Genomic DNA, 15,682 nt, shown 5'->3' with positions numbered 1-15,682 from the left:
GATTTCAAATTCATTGGCACTTGTGAGAGGTGGTGAAAGCTGATTGGAATCCAAAAGATTCTGAACCCAATCAGGTGCATCAAAGGACAAGTTGTCAGAGTCAGAAGGAATACCTGACTGTAGCAGTGGATTGTAAGTGTTAGAGAAAAGTTCATCAACATCCACCATTACATCAGCTGCATTGGTTTGAACCGGAGTATTCACTTCATCTTCAGAATCAGTGGAGTTGTCTTGCAGTGAATCCTCTCCTTCAGATTGAACATTGTCATCTGAGGATGTCTGTGCATCTTCCACTATCACCTCTTCTATTTGAGAAGTTTGAGTCTCAGGGATATCAGCTTGATGAGATGACTCAGTGACTTCTTCAGCTTGTGTTTCAGGGGCCTCCTCTTCCTGAACCACAGGATCAGCAACATTTTGAATGTGTGGTGGAGGCAAGTTCTGGTTGTTTAAGAAATCTTGCATTGCCTCCGGAAGAACCACATCCTCATTGTTAGTGTAGTTCTGGTGACTCTCCAGCATAGATATCACCCTTGTGGTCATGAAGGAGCATATGACATTGTCTATATTTGGATAGACAGCTCTCTCAGCAGGAGTCAGCATTTGATTCAGAACAATTTGAAAGAATCGAGGGTAGAGAAGTACATTTCTGTTCTTTCTTAGAGAATCCTGAAAAGCTCCCATTATCAGATGCCCCAGATTGATTCTTGTGTTCTGAGCTATTGCAATTCCAATTTCTTGGTTGAAGATGGTAATCCCATGGAACCCTCCAGTTTTTGGTGCAAATACATGAGAGATGGAATTAAAGAAGAAATTCCATTCTCGAGGTAAGTGCTTCACGTACATTTTCCCTGGAAGATCACCATTCTCCCTCTGGCAGTGAATAGCAAAGAAAAAGTTCGTTCTTTCAGCCCTATCTGGAACAGCTTCAAAGTCCTCTGTTGGAAGTTGCAGAGCAGTGTTCAGGGTATTTTCAGTAATTGATAGTGTTCGTCCCTGAATTTGACAAGTAATACCAAGTACCTGTCCTGCATTCACAACAGAAATAGAAGACAAGAAATCTCGTAGAAGAGATTTGTTAAGATATACTGACTCTGTCATAGCAAATCTAGCAAATGAATATTCTGACATATATCTAACCCAACGTCGATAATTCGCTTGCGTAATTAAATTATTATTCTCAACAATTGTGAAATTTGTTTTCGGAATCTCAAAATTTGCAGCCATTTTTAATTAAAATTAAAAATGATTATAAATTTCGTTTCACGAATAAACACGAACAAATATTCACTTTATGTCACGAAAATAATTAATTAATAACGCTCCGAAAAACCCTAAATTCAAGAATTTCAGATTTTGATGAAATTACAGTATGTTATTCTCCTTGAAATTCTAAGAATTATGGTATCGGCTTCGCAAAGTATTGATGCAAAAATCACGTACAAATCTGTCCTAGAAGTTCTAAAGTCTTGAAAAAGCCCTTACGAAAAATCACGACGGATCGTGATGAAACTGGTATCAATAAAAAGCTGTTGATTCAAGGATTCCAGAACTAGTCTCAGATCAGAGAATGGACAAGGATTAGAGGGTGTAAAGTCTGATTCAAAAACTCGACTTCGAGAGTTTGAAATATGGTGGAGAGGTTTTGGCAGCGTGTGTGTATATGTGTATGTATGACTGGAAATATGAATAAAACGCACAAGTGAGGTATATATGTCAACACAGGTACACATGTATGGGGGTGGCGCAAGTTGGTTAATGACCAAATTGCCCCCCATACATCACACATACACTACAGGCGCAAGTTCCATGACTTGGCCGCAAAAAAAAATACTTATACAGTATACACTGATGAGGCGCCAGTTGTGAAAAGTCACAAAAGCCCCTCATAGTATTCACTGTACAGGCCTTGGCGCAGCAAATGAAATGACAGAATTGCCCCCTATACACCCCACTGTATAGGCGCAACTCTGTACTTAGAGAATTCTCCGAATTCTCTTATACACTCTTATCAATTCTATCAAGTGAAATTCGATTAAATTCAAAATCATTTGACAAATTGAAAAAGAAGTATCATAATTAAAGTAAATCAAGTTTTAACTAAATCAAATTTGGTCAAACAAAATTTAATTAATTATGCAGCAAAATTTTAATTAAAATCTAATTAATGGATAACTTAACATAAATTGAATCGCTTCAAATCCATTAATCAAATATAATTAAAATGAGAATTAAATAACCACTAATATTCATTACTTGAATATAAGCACTTAATTAGTTCAAGAAAATTAATTCTAAATATCTACCACTTGGCAATTAATCACATAATCACACAAGGTCATGCAGATCATATAAATCATGGCAAATAATTAAAACTAATTATCAGAAAATTATGTAAAATACTGGATGCTCTTTGTAAATGCACAAGTCCTGAAAATATGTACATTTTAAAACTTGTGAACTTACGAACAAATTGCAGTTATTTCTTGTCTAATTAATTAGACATATTTAACATCCCAAGTTCACCAACCAGTCTAGAGAAAGTGGATTCGTCTAGTGGTTTAGTGAAGATGTCTGCAATTTGTTGATCAGTAGGTACAAAGTGTAACTCTACTGTTCCATTCATGACATGCTCGCGAAGGAAATGATACCTGATATCAATATGCTTTGTCCTGGAGTGTTGAACAGGATTGTTGGCAATGGCAATGGCACTCGTGTTATCACACAGAATCGGAATTTTATCCAACATGAGTCCATAATCTTGTAGTTGATTCCTCATCCACAAGATTTGAGCACAGCAACTTCCAGCAGCTATATATTCAGCTTCCGCTGTAGACGTAGACACGGAGTGTTGCTTCTTGCTATACCATGACACCAATCTTCGTCCAAGAAACTGACAGCTTCCTGAAGTACTTTTCCTATCAATCTTACATCCTGCAAAGTCAGAATCTGTATAGCCAACTAGATTAAAACCTGTATCTTTAGGGTACCAAATCCCTAGATTGGGGGTTCCCTTAAGATACCTAAAAATACGCTTAACAGCTATAAGATGTGACTCTTTAGGATCAGCCTGGAATCTAGCACATAAACAAGTTGCGAACATGATATCTGGTCTACTAGCAGTTAAGTATAAAAGAGAGCCAATCATACCTCGATACTTCGTGATGTCAACTGACTTACCAGATTTGTCCTGATCAACTTTGACAGCAGTTGGCATAGGGGTTTTGGCAGGAGATGCTTCTTCCATTCCATATTTCTTCAGAAGATCCTTGATGTATTTAGATTGGCAGATAAAAATACCGTCAGGCTTCTGAATGACTTGAAGTCCTAGGAGAAAGGACAGTTCTCCCATCATGCTCATCTCATACTTGCTCTGCATTAACTTAGCAAATCTTTCGCACAAAAGATCATTAGTAGAACCAAATATAATGTCATCGACATATACTTGTACAAGAATTATATCATCCTTATGCTTTTTATGGAAAAGAGTTTTATCGATGATACCTCTGGTGAAACCATTTTCAAGTAAGAACTTGGAAAGAGTGTCATACCAGGTTCGAGGGGCTTGCTTCAGGCCATAGAGTGCTTTGAAGAGAAAGTATACGAAGTCTTCAAATTCTTTGTCTTCAAACCCAGGGGGTTGTTCAACATAGACTTCCTCTTCCAGATCACCATTCAGGAATGCACTTTTCACATCCATCTGATATACTTTGAAGTTGGAGTGTGCAGCAAATGCTAAGAACATCCTGATTGCTTCAAGCCTAGCAACTGGAGCGTAGGTTTCATCATAATCAATTCCTTCTTCTTGTGAATAACCCTTTGCAACCAGTCTTGCCTTATTCCTCGTAACAATACCATCTTCATCCAGTTTGTTTCTAAAAACCCATCTAGTGCCAACTATTGATTTTCCTTTAGGTCTTGGCACTAGCTTCCAAACTTTCTGCCTTTCGAATTGATTGAGTTCTTCCTGCATTGCAGATACCCAATCTGGATCACTTAGAGCCTCTTCAACTTTCTTTGGTTCTGTCTGAGACAAGAATCCAGCAAAGTTGCATTCATTCTGAGTTGCTCTTCTAGTCTGCACTCCTGTGTCTGGATCACCAATGATCTGTTCAACAGGATGGTCTCTACTCCATACCCTTTGTCTTGGCAGATTCAATCTTGATGATTCACCAAAATCATAGTTGTGTTGAGTGTGATGACTAGTGGATCCACTTTGACTTACTCCCCCTGAGCTGATGTAGATTCTATTTGTTGATCCTCCACTTTGACCACTGTGATCATGATGATCATTTGTATTGTTGCCAATACTTCCTCCAGATGGTTCAGGATCAGCATTTCCTTCATTTGTATTAGGTTCCCTTATATCAGCTTCAGGTTGATCTTCTCCTAAATAAATGTCTTCTAAATTCTCAAACTCCAGAGAATCAGATTCATTTTCTTTTTGGAGACTTGGGAGTTTGGTATCATCAAATCTTACATTGATGCTTTCAATCAGTTTGTCGTCATTGATCAGATAAACCCTGTAGGCCTTAGACTCCAAAGAATAACCCAGAAATATGCCTTCTTCAGCTTTGGCATCAAACTTTCCCAAATGCTCTTCTTTTAACACAAAGCATTTTGCACCAAACACATGAAAGTAACTCAGTGATGGTTTTCTGTTGGCCATTACTTCATAAGGAGTCTTATCCAAATCTTTGTTAATCAGGGTACGATTTTGAGTGTAGCAAGCAGTGCTTACAGCTTCAGCCCAGAAATAGATTGGAAGTCTTGATTGACTAATCATAGTCCTTGCTGCTTCAATCAAGGTTCTGTTCTTCCTTTCTACGACACCATTTTGTTGTGGAGTCCTTGGAGCTGAATACTGACGAGAGATGCCCTTATCAGTACAGAAGTCATTAAGAACAGCATTACGAAATTCTGTTCCATTATCTGATCTGATTGCCCTTACTGGCAGATCTGCTTCCTTTTCAATCTTCTTGATATGATCAATGATGACGAGTGCTGCTTCATCCTTTGAATGTAAGAATAATACCCATGTGTATTTTGAGTAGTCATCGACGATCACAAGAGCATATCTTTTTCTTGATATAGAAGGAATGTTGACTGGTCCAAACAGATCCATATGAATCAGTTGAAGGGGTGAACCAATGTCAGTCATGCCTTTGCTCCTGTGTGATGCTTTCTTTGACTTCCCTTTTTCACATGCATCACAGAGTCCTTCTTGACAGAATTCTTTCTGTGGCAATCCTCTCACAAGTTCTCTTTTGACTAAAGAGTTCATAGTCTTAAAGTTCAAATGTGAGAGCTTCCGATGCCATAACCAACTATCATCAGCAGAGGCCTTGGTGTAGAAACACTTGACCTCCCCCTTACTTGCTGAGTCTATGTCGGCTATAAACAAACTTGATTTTCTTACACCACGAAGTGTAAGATCCTTGTTCTTCCGGTTCTGGATTAAGCAAACTTCCTTCTGAAAGATTACGTCGTATCCTTTGTCACAGAACTGACTGATACTCAGTAAATTGTGCTTGAGTCCTTCCACCAGAGAGATGTCTTCAATTATGACATTTCCAACTTTCAGCTTACCATATCCCGTTGTAAAACCTTTGCTGTCATCTCCAAAGATTACAATTGGGCCGGTTCTCATCACCACATCTGTGAGCAGGGACTTTTCTCCAGTCATGTGTCTTGAACAACCACTATCAAGAACCCACACAACTTTTCTCTTCTTTCCTGTGCCCTGCATTCACAAATGGATTAAACTTTCTTTGGTACCCAGACATTCTTGGGTCCAGGTGGTTTAGTAGAAACAGGATTATCAACAGGAACTTGTCTAACATGTGCTTGTTCAGGGGTGACTGGACTCTTCTCCTTTTTAGTCTTAGCAGAAGTGCTTTTAGACTTGGAGTTGGGAGTTTCCTTCTTCTTAGAAGGACTAGCAGTCTTTGCCACAGGGGCAACAGAAGGTGCAGGCATATTCATATTCATGGCAGATGGTGCAGAAAAAGATGCATTCAACATGGTAAAGCATGCAGACATCATATTCATAGCACATTGCATGCAACCTACTCTACCACATGACAAATGAACAGCATTCATGTTAACAAAGTTTGGCATGCTAGAGACAGAATTATCTACTTTAATCACTTTACATGCATGAGTAAGATGATTAGTAGAATTGCAGTTATTACAAACCTTCCTAGCATTAGAATTCCTAGAGTTGGTGTTCTTAGGATCTAACTTGCCATTCCTGTTGTTCTTCTTTTTGTTGGAACTAGTACTTCCTAATCCAGTTTTATCTGAGTCATCTCTGACTTGGGAATTAGAAGGTACATCTTGTGATTCCTGTTTTACTTGAGGCTTAACAACTTCCTCATTTTTCAACTCTTCCTTGATGACAAGGTCTTCTTCTATCAGAGGTTCTGTTTGTGCCATTCTAAAGATAGGGGTCTTGGTGTTCTTCAGAATTTTAGGTATATTTGTTCCTTCAGGAGCATTCTCAGTTCCTGCTGAAACAAATATGCCTTCATTCTCTTTTCTTTTCTTTCTTTTGGCACTTTCCAAAGAACTATAGTCAAGGCCAATAGCAACCTTCTTATCAACCCTTTGACTATCCAAGATCTCTTTCTGTAGAAAGGCAGAATTCTGATAGGCCCTAAGCTTAGTTTCTAGGTCAGCAATCTGAGACCTAAGGGACTCCTCAATTTCTGCACTACACTTCTCCTTATTCTCTAGATATTCAATTCTATCTTTAAGGTTAGTGTTTATGAGTTTCTCTAAAGCTAATTCATCTACTCTTTCTTCAAGTTTAGCTATCTTTAGAGAAAGACTACTGTTATCTGATTCTGAAGCTAATAAACTAGTGTGCAAGTTATACATCTCTTGACCTAGTTCATTTATAGTCTTTTTATAATCAGCAGTAGTTATGTCATCAACAGAAATTTCAGGAGATACCTGAGATGGAGATTCCTCGACAGTGTCAGCCATTAATGCAAAAGCATAATTGCTCTGGACAGGTTCATCATCAGAATCTGTGTCATCCCAGCTTTTTCCCTCAGCAATGTAAGCCCTTCCTTTGTGCTTGGCCACCATTGCTTCCAACTTAGCTTTTAGCTTCTCATTTTCTTTCTTCAGATCCTCATAAGAATTCTTCTTATCATATGAGTTGCTTCTGACAGGAGCTGCTTTGGGTTTCCTGCACTCTGTAGCAAAGTGCCCCAAGTCATTGCAGTTGTAGCATCTGACCTTGCTCTTGTCATACATGTTTGGTTTGAAACTGCCAGTATTCTTTGACCCTGAGCCTGAGTATCCTCCTTTACCTTGAAACTTGTTCCCTGAAGCTTTCTTGTACCGGGGGTTCTTTCTGAACTTGATATGCTTAAACCTTGCAGCCATATAAGCCATTGACTTATCTTCCAGCTGCTCCAGCTCTTCTTGAGTGTAGAACTCATCCTCCGGTTCTTCAGAAACTTCATCAACTTCAGCTTCTACAATCTCAGTAATGGTAGAAGGATAGTCAGCTTTGATGGATGAACAATCACTCTGAGCAACAGTGTGATCATTGATACCATATTCAACTAATTGTTGATAACCAAAGTATGGTTGATCAGCAATCAGTGCAGTGGTCTTCTGTAAGGCCATACTCTTGGATTCTGTTGATCCACCACCATATATAATCTTTCTCTGTTCAAGTTCCATCTCAAACGTCTTCAGTTTTCCAAACAGCTTTTCCAAAGTCATAGTCCTGAAGTCGCTTCTTTCCCGGATGGTCTCTGTCTTTACAACTAGATGGGGTGGCATCACAAATGAGAACTTTCTGTTAATCTCTTTCTGTGGATAAGTCTTTCCATGCAGGGTGAGTTCATTCAATAACAACATGAACCTCTCGTAGATTTGAGAAATGTTCTCTCCAGGTATTGCCTGAAATGCTTCATATCTGGCAATTAGCATATCGTATCTGTTTTCCCTGACTTCTTCAGATCCCTCCATCAATGCCTCAATAGTGTCCCACATCTGCTTTGAAGTTTTCAGACTTAGTATCAGATGTGTCATTGTCTTGGTCATTGATTCAACAATTATGAGTTGCAGATTATGATCTTGTGCAACATATTCCTTATCAGTGTCAGTGTATTCACTTTTCTCTTTGGGAACAGACTTCTGTGGAATACGAACACCATTTTCAACAGATTCAGGAATAATCTTCATAGGCACAAATGGACCATTTTCCAGAATCCCAATGAACATGGGATTAGCAACTCTGATGTACAGCAACATCTTCATCTTCCAGTTGTTGTAGTCATCCTTGTCAAATGGAGGTACTTTGATTCCTAACTTGTGTGTCGACATTGTTATCAGATAAAATTACGATTGTACGGACAGCTAGCTTTTCAGATTGGTTACGGATCTCAGATCTGTATATCGATCAACCTGGCTCTGATACCAATTGTTAGGTCCAATCAGACGTAGAAGGGGGGGTTGAATACGTCGTACCAATTTCTTCGATTTAATTTAATTGCGGATAATCTTTTGTTTCAGTCCATGTTAAATCAATCGTAAATAAATAACTCTAGCAAGTCGGGGAATATTCTTGTATTAGAAATAATCCTCGGGTGCTACAAATTCCAACACAAGTGTCGGCTGCAGAGACTACAATCACTCTATTACAAACTCTCGATAAATACGATCTTCTAATTTAACTCTCGAGAATGTGTATAGTGTGTGCACTTACAAAGTGTGTAGTTATTTTCAAATGAAAACACAAAGCTCTATTTATAGGCTTTACAAAATCTAACCATGGTTAACGAGTTCGTCCTGAACGACTTGAGTTCGTCCTGGACGGATTCGTTTTATAAAAATAAAACTAAGTCATATCATTACTTCAAGTGGCGCCAATTCATAATACATATATAAATATATGTATATGTATCACAAGGTTGCGCTTGGTGAGGGTGAGGTCAAACATGGCGCCAGGGAAGTCAAACCTTGCGCTTGCACTGTGTCCTTGACTTAGAGAATTTCTGAACTCCATGAACTTGCGCTAGAAACCCAATTTGGAGTCGCAACCTTTGACCAAGTCAAAGGTTGCGCTTCACTCTCCAACTGTCTTCACTGTAATGACTTAGCAACAATTTGAGTGAAGTTGCGCCTGGGACAAGATTTAGGGTCGCAACCTTTGACCTGGTCAAAGGTTGCGCTCCATCAGTGTTCACACATATATAGTGACTTAGAAACTTCTTACAGACTTATACTGTGAAGAGGAGAAGCGCAGGTTTTGACTTTGGTCAAACCTTGCGCCTCAACTCTTACACAGTGCAATGACTTAGAGAATTTTCTCAAGTCATTCCATTTTGCACGAATTAAATATATACATATATATATATTTAATTAATTGTGATAAATTAATTACTTGAATTATTTAAATTCAAATAATTCACAATTAATATATATATATACATATATATCTAATTAATATGTCTTTTGGCAATAAATCCAGGAGCAGCTCGATTGACTTGATCAATTAATCCGTTGATCGAATCCACTGAATACTTTCGTACGTCCTGACGTCCTGTGCACTGGTCTGGTTCACGAACGACTCGAACTGAAATGATTCTTTGAATCCTTTGCTTGATAACATACTTGATCAGTTATTCCGGGTTAGATGTTGCTTCGATAAGTTTGATTATAAATAATCAAATTAAATATACTGGAATCTTCTGGTCTTTGATACTTGATCTTCAGGCAATCTTGATAGCAGAAACATATTGAACTTTATTCTTCACTGAGGCTTGAACATGTTAATGAACTTCTTCCAGTGGACGGATGCTCGTCTCAGATATCTTGATTGTCTTTGTCTGTTCGTATCGAATCTCCAACCTGTAGATTCCTGTATAATACTTACGTATTGTTTCCTGTCTTTTGTTGTGTTGAGTTATCGTAATTACATTTACGTTACATTATGCTTTACATTATGGAACAGAAGTTGATTTTTTTCTAATCTAACGGTACTTATTTGTTCAATATACGATCCGATGGATAAAAATAATTTTGTGACGGTGCGATTTATACGATTCTACAATTAAAATTTGTAAGAAATATTTATTTTGGATTAAAAAAAACCAAAAACACATGAAAGACAGAATTTGTTTAGGATTCAGAGAAGGAATTATAAACATGCAAGTAGATGTCAGTTTTCTTATAGAACAAAATTTAATTTTGTTCTAATCTAACGGTGCTTATTTGTTCAATATACGATCCAACGAATGATAAGCTTTTGGACCGTAAGACCATGCGACCAAATTATCTCCCTTACGCTTATTATATATAAGTATATAATAGCTTATACCCCGTGCAAGGCACGGGAACTTTTTAATTATTCATAAACTTTTTAAATATATTGTAAGTGGTGTGAAAGAATTTAATTTATAAATAATAAATTAAAATTTTCATTTAAATAAAATTTGAAATTATGATTTGTTTGTAAGTCAGAACTATTGTAAAAATATATGGGTTCTACTTGTTTCTGTAAAAAAAAATTGGTTACACATGTTGGATCATCCGACGATGCGGTATAAAATACACCGTCACACTCATTAATGGCTTTAAGTAAAATATTGTAATCAAGCCATAACTTTTCTCTTATGTATCATGCGAAGGTATTATATTTTTTCTATCAAATTTTAATATATATTGAGAAGAATATGTGACATCAACTTCCATTAGATTATATTTATAAATGTATTTTATATAAGAATTATTATAATATGATTTAAATTTGGCTTACTAATTTTAAAATATATTTGATAAAATAATTTTGTGACAGTGCGATTTATATGATTCTACAATTAAAACTGGTAGGAAATATTTATTTTGAATTAAAATATCCAGCTTATTAATTTTAAAATATATTAGATAAAAATAATTTTGTGACGGTGCAATTTATACTCCCTCCGTCCCACTCATTTCTATACAGTTTCCTTTTTGGGACGTCCCATCATTTCTATACATTCTAAATATAGTAACTTTTTATAATATAAAACACTACTACACCCACTACATTCTTCCACTATCTCCATTCTATAATAATATAAACACTATTACACCCACTATTTTCCTCCACTATCTCAAATCTATCATTAAATATAAATGGGTCCCACCACTTTACTCACTTTTCATCTCAATTTACTCATTTTTTACACTTTTTCTTGGTCTCCGTGTCCAAACCAAACGTATATAATCTACCGGGACGGAGGGAGTATGATTCTACAATTAAAGCTGATAGGAAATATTTATCTTGGATTAAAAAAAATCATAAACATGTGAAACACAGAATTTGTTTTGGATTAAGAAAAGGAATTATAAACATGCATATCAGTTAGCCTAGAAGTTAATTTTGTTCTAATCTAACGGTACTTATTTGTTCGATCCAACGGATGATAAGCTTTTGGACCATGTGACCATGCGACCAAATTATCTTCCTTACGCTTATTATATATAAGTATATAATAAAGTTGTGATTGGAGATGGTCTTAAACTTTCTTTAAATATTTCTTCAAACTCTATTTATAATCATATCTTTTATATTTTCTTTAAAGAACTCATCTATAATTTGTCGCACATGATCTCGGTTTATGCTTCCATCTGCATATCCATCTAGTCGCATTCAATGTACTGTAACATATTGTTATCAAGCGTAAACACCGTATCGGAGAAATAACCACAAACCCTTCCGTCTCATTTTAATAGTTTTTAATTTTTTTTACACGTATTTTAAAATGTTAAAATAATCACATTTAAACATAATTATTCTTTATAGAATTTATATAAAATAAAAGTTTAAAAATTTAAACTTTTATTTGATATAAGAATTGAAATTTTTTTCATTGAGTGTAGATATCGTTGCACCTCAATATACGTGTCAAAAAGTCAAACGCCAGTTAAAATGGGATGTATTATTAAGAAGTTCATGTATAATTATATTTTTCTATTATTTTGCTTAGACAAATATTACAATACCTAATTTAAATTTTAAACTATATTACAAATAAACTTTTGACATTTTGATGGATTGTAATCCTACTCAGAGAATAAATTCTCGGTATTATTCTGTTCCTTTCCGCTAGAAATTTGAGAGTAAAGAGACCAACACAAGACATGAATATTGACCACCGGATAGTAGAAACAGAGACAGGATACAGCAAAATGAGGTTTGGTCTCTACTAGAATAAATTAAAAGTGAGAAGGAAAAAAAGAAAGACGACAATGAATATTGAGTAGGCATCAAGCTTATGGGCCACAAATATAATAAAGGTTACTCATTGCTTCATTTTCCTTGCTGCTCAAGTCCATTTAAAACTCTATATATGCTATCCCAGATTCCCAGTTATGCATCTCAACACCATTCCCTACTATCATTTTCTTCACCAACTTTACTCTCTTCTGCAAATTTTTCTCACTACATTTAAACATTATTGATTATGTCGACAATGAGTTACGATTTGGCTGAAGTTTATGTGATGAAAAAGTATCACAACAAGAAGATGCAGTCCGCAACAAACAAGGGACAGTATAACCAAGATATAAAGGATCATCAGCAGACGCTGAAGAAGAAGAAAAATATTTCTGATGGTGCCTGCTTTTCAATGATGTTCAAGAAGATTTATCCCCATGGAAATGCTTCTTCTTAGCTCCGATTTTTCATGCCATGTGTAGCAGATTGTGTGAAATTCCGACCATTAGTTTATAAATGTTTTAGTACTGTGCGTGTTGTTGTGCAAGACTGGTTCTTTAAATTCAGATCAGTTGTTCAAAAATCTGTATACATTGCTGTAATTTACCCTTATGTTTATCAGTAAATCTCTTCACTTTTCTTAGCTTAATGTTGGATATTAATTAAATTAGTACGTGTTGCATGTGGAACTCATCTTGCATATAAGCAGAATGAACCCAAACTTAAATAAGTGAGATATATAGATATTGAGACAAATAAAATAGTTCAAGACTTTAAGAGCATACTGTGTAATCCGGACTCACTAATAATGAAAATATCGTATAGAAACACTTCATGCATAATTTGGGGATTCATTAGTATGTAGTTTTATTAAAGGGCATGCATGTATGAAAAATTAATGCTCCATGTTATGTCACAAGTTATCTTGAAATCTTAAGGTATCAGGACCATATCATATTTTTCTAACATCTTCTCCCTCGAAAGCTTTTTTATGGGTTGGAGAGTGAATCACTTGGTTTCGTCCTTTTTTGGACCGTATCCAGTCAACTTTACTTGCTAGGTGGGCAGCTCGCTCCATTAGCGGCCTATCATATTACATAATTTTAAATAATAATTAATGAGGATATAGTTTGATATGATGTTAAATTACTTGTTCTCGTAAAATCTTAAAATATTATAAGTTATCGAGATCGTATCATATATATTTTCTTAACACTCATGTAGCCCTATGTAGTACGAGATAATGAGGAGGAGAGCAAGATGACAGTAAATATTGAGTAGGCACCAGGCTTATGGACCACGGCGGAGAAAAACTGGTAACAAACATCGAAAGTCACGGATTTCTTCATTCTTCTTGCTGCCCAAGTCCATCAATTCCCTATATATACAATCACAATTCAGCCTTTCAACAACATTATTCCAATATTTGTCTTGACGAAGTTTACAGTGTTCTGTAAAACCTTCGACAGTACTTCACTTCCTTTTACCTTAATACTGCACTTCTTTAACAGAGTTAAATTACATAGAGACAATGAGTTTGGCTGAAGTTTATGTGATGAAAAAGATTCACAAAGAGAAAATGGAATCTGCAACAGAGAAGGGTAATCAGAAAGCAGATTCAACAGATTATACGAAGACGTTGTTAAAGAAGAAGAAAATCTCCAATGGTGGCTGTTTTCCAATGGTATTCAAGAAGATCCATCCTAACGGAATTGCCTCCTAGCTCGGATTCTTCATACCATGTCAAGCTGAAAACATGAGTCCAAACCAGTTGCTTAAATTTTCTTAAACCTGCGGTCTATCGTGTTCAAGGCCAGTTCTCTATATTCAGACCAGTGGTTCAGGAATCTGTATACATTGGAGCAATTTATCCTTATATTCAATATATATGTTCATTTTTTTTAGTGTTATATCGGATAAAAAATTAGTACATATTAGAAAAAGGTATCATACACCATAATAATCCTTTGTGATCACTACTTGAAATATACAACTTCATCATATCTCAATTTAATTGCACAAGATTGACCACCAGCTCGAATAAAAGGCAAGAACTTGTCTATTTTACAAAGTAAGGAAGGTCGAGAACGTAGAGAAGGAAATAAGCCCAGGTGACACCAGAGATTCCTCCGAAGAAGAATCCTCCAGTAAACTTGGCCCATCCATCAGCAGTTTGAAGCTGATCAGGCTGCTTCTTCCTCCCTGTCAGAGTCAATGCTGGTGCAATTGACGGCTCTCCTTCTTTGAATGATGCAATCCCGTACATTGTCAAGCAAATGCTAAGAATTGTCACCAGCCCGCCTGCTGCTAGAGATCCAGCTGCACCTGCAAATTCTGTGTTCCTCAATGGCCCTGCCTTTACAAATGGACCAACCAGAAGGAGGCCGTGGGCAAGACCAACCTCCACTCCTCGGAGAAGTGGGTTCACAGCTGTCCTGTAGGCTGGAAGGTTGGAAAGGTACCATGCGATCAATGGGCTCGATGTCACTGGAGTCTCTAAGCTACCAATGAATGGGTCACCATTGATAGGCTGGATGACTTGATATGTTGGCTGCACAAAATCAGACCATTTAATCACTTAATCACTAATGAACAAGTTCTCAGCTTCATAGCATATCCTTCTACATACAAATTCTTCTCCTAATTGTTCTTCCACATAAGCAGAATCAACTCAAACTTAAATTACTTGACAATAAATAAAATTTGCATAGTGTAACAAATTATTTATACGGCTCAAGCTTGTATAAGAGCATATCAGAATCAAAACATCATACTGAAACACACATCATTTAAGAATGAACTAATACTAAAATCAGTTTGTTCTAACCTTGTCAGCTTGAACAGCTTTGATGGTGAAACCAGTGTTTCTCCTGGAAGGCAAGACTCTGAGTGGAGCTCCAGAGATGCCTTTGGGACTCACAAGTCCTCTAGTTAATGATGAAGTGAAACTGCTCTTGAGTTGGCTAGCCATGGTTGAGGCAGCAGCAGCCATTGCTTATAGTTGTAATAATATGTAGATAATCTTGTCTTTAGAGTACAAACTTGAACATAAGAAACTGTATGTACAAGTTATAACTGAGTGAGGGATGAGACAGAAGAAATGGATCTGCTGACTGGGCAAAGAAAATCTGTTACTTCGAAAATTGTGGTTGTCATGGCAGATGTTTGATGCACATGGATAATTCTTATTGGACTACATTTTGCTTCTGAGCCTTATCCCTTATCTGGTTTACCATCAAGGATGGGTGGATATCTGCTTATTAGTCAAAATTGTACAATATTCTACTCTGATCATAAACGGAGTTTACTTGCAACCAACTTTTTTATACCGCAAAAACAGTTCCCAAATAAGCAACGACAATGTTTAATTGATTCCACTCACATTAATAATAATGAGCCCCCTTATGCACATATTAACCATCCAATTAAAAATTTGGAACAAGATTTGAGGTA

General features: G+C 36.4%; 1 protein-coding gene across 1 annotated transcript; it reads right to left on the bottom strand.

Moving 5' to 3' along the window:
• Positions 1–14,179: 14,179 nt before the first annotated feature.
• Positions 14,180–15,561, bottom strand: LOC108219969 (photosystem I reaction center subunit XI, chloroplastic). The gene is made up of 2 exons (XM_017393579.2): positions 15,057–15,561; positions 14,180–14,780 (listed from the first exon to the last, which is right to left on the bottom strand). The coding sequence occupies exons 1-2, from the start codon at positions 15,219–15,221 to the stop codon at positions 14,289–14,291; spliced, it is 657 nt and encodes a 218-aa protein (XP_017249068.1). The 5' UTR covers positions 15,222–15,561; the 3' UTR covers positions 14,180–14,288.
• Between the last annotated feature and the right edge of the window lie 121 nt (positions 15,562–15,682).

This window comes from Daucus carota, chromosome 5 (assembly GCF_001625215.2).
Source record: "Daucus carota subsp. sativus chromosome 5, DH1 v3.0, whole genome shotgun sequence".
In the NCBI taxonomy this organism is placed as follows: domain Eukaryota; kingdom Viridiplantae; phylum Streptophyta; class Magnoliopsida; order Apiales; family Apiaceae; genus Daucus; species Daucus carota.
Note: the sequence above shows the minus strand (reverse complement) of the source record. Positions and strands in the feature narration are given on the sequence as shown.

What these genes read in the sequence shown, in the direction of transcription:
- LOC108219969 (XM_017393579.2), bottom strand. Translation starts at nt 15,221, where the DNA reads ATGGCTGCTGCTGCCTCAACCATGGCTAGCCAACTCAAGAGCAGTTTC. An exon ending in AAGCTGTTCAAGCTGACAAG is followed by an intron (nt 14,781 to 15,056) that starts GTTAGAACAAAC and finishes GATTTTGTGCAG; the next exon opens with CCAACATATCAAGTCATCCA.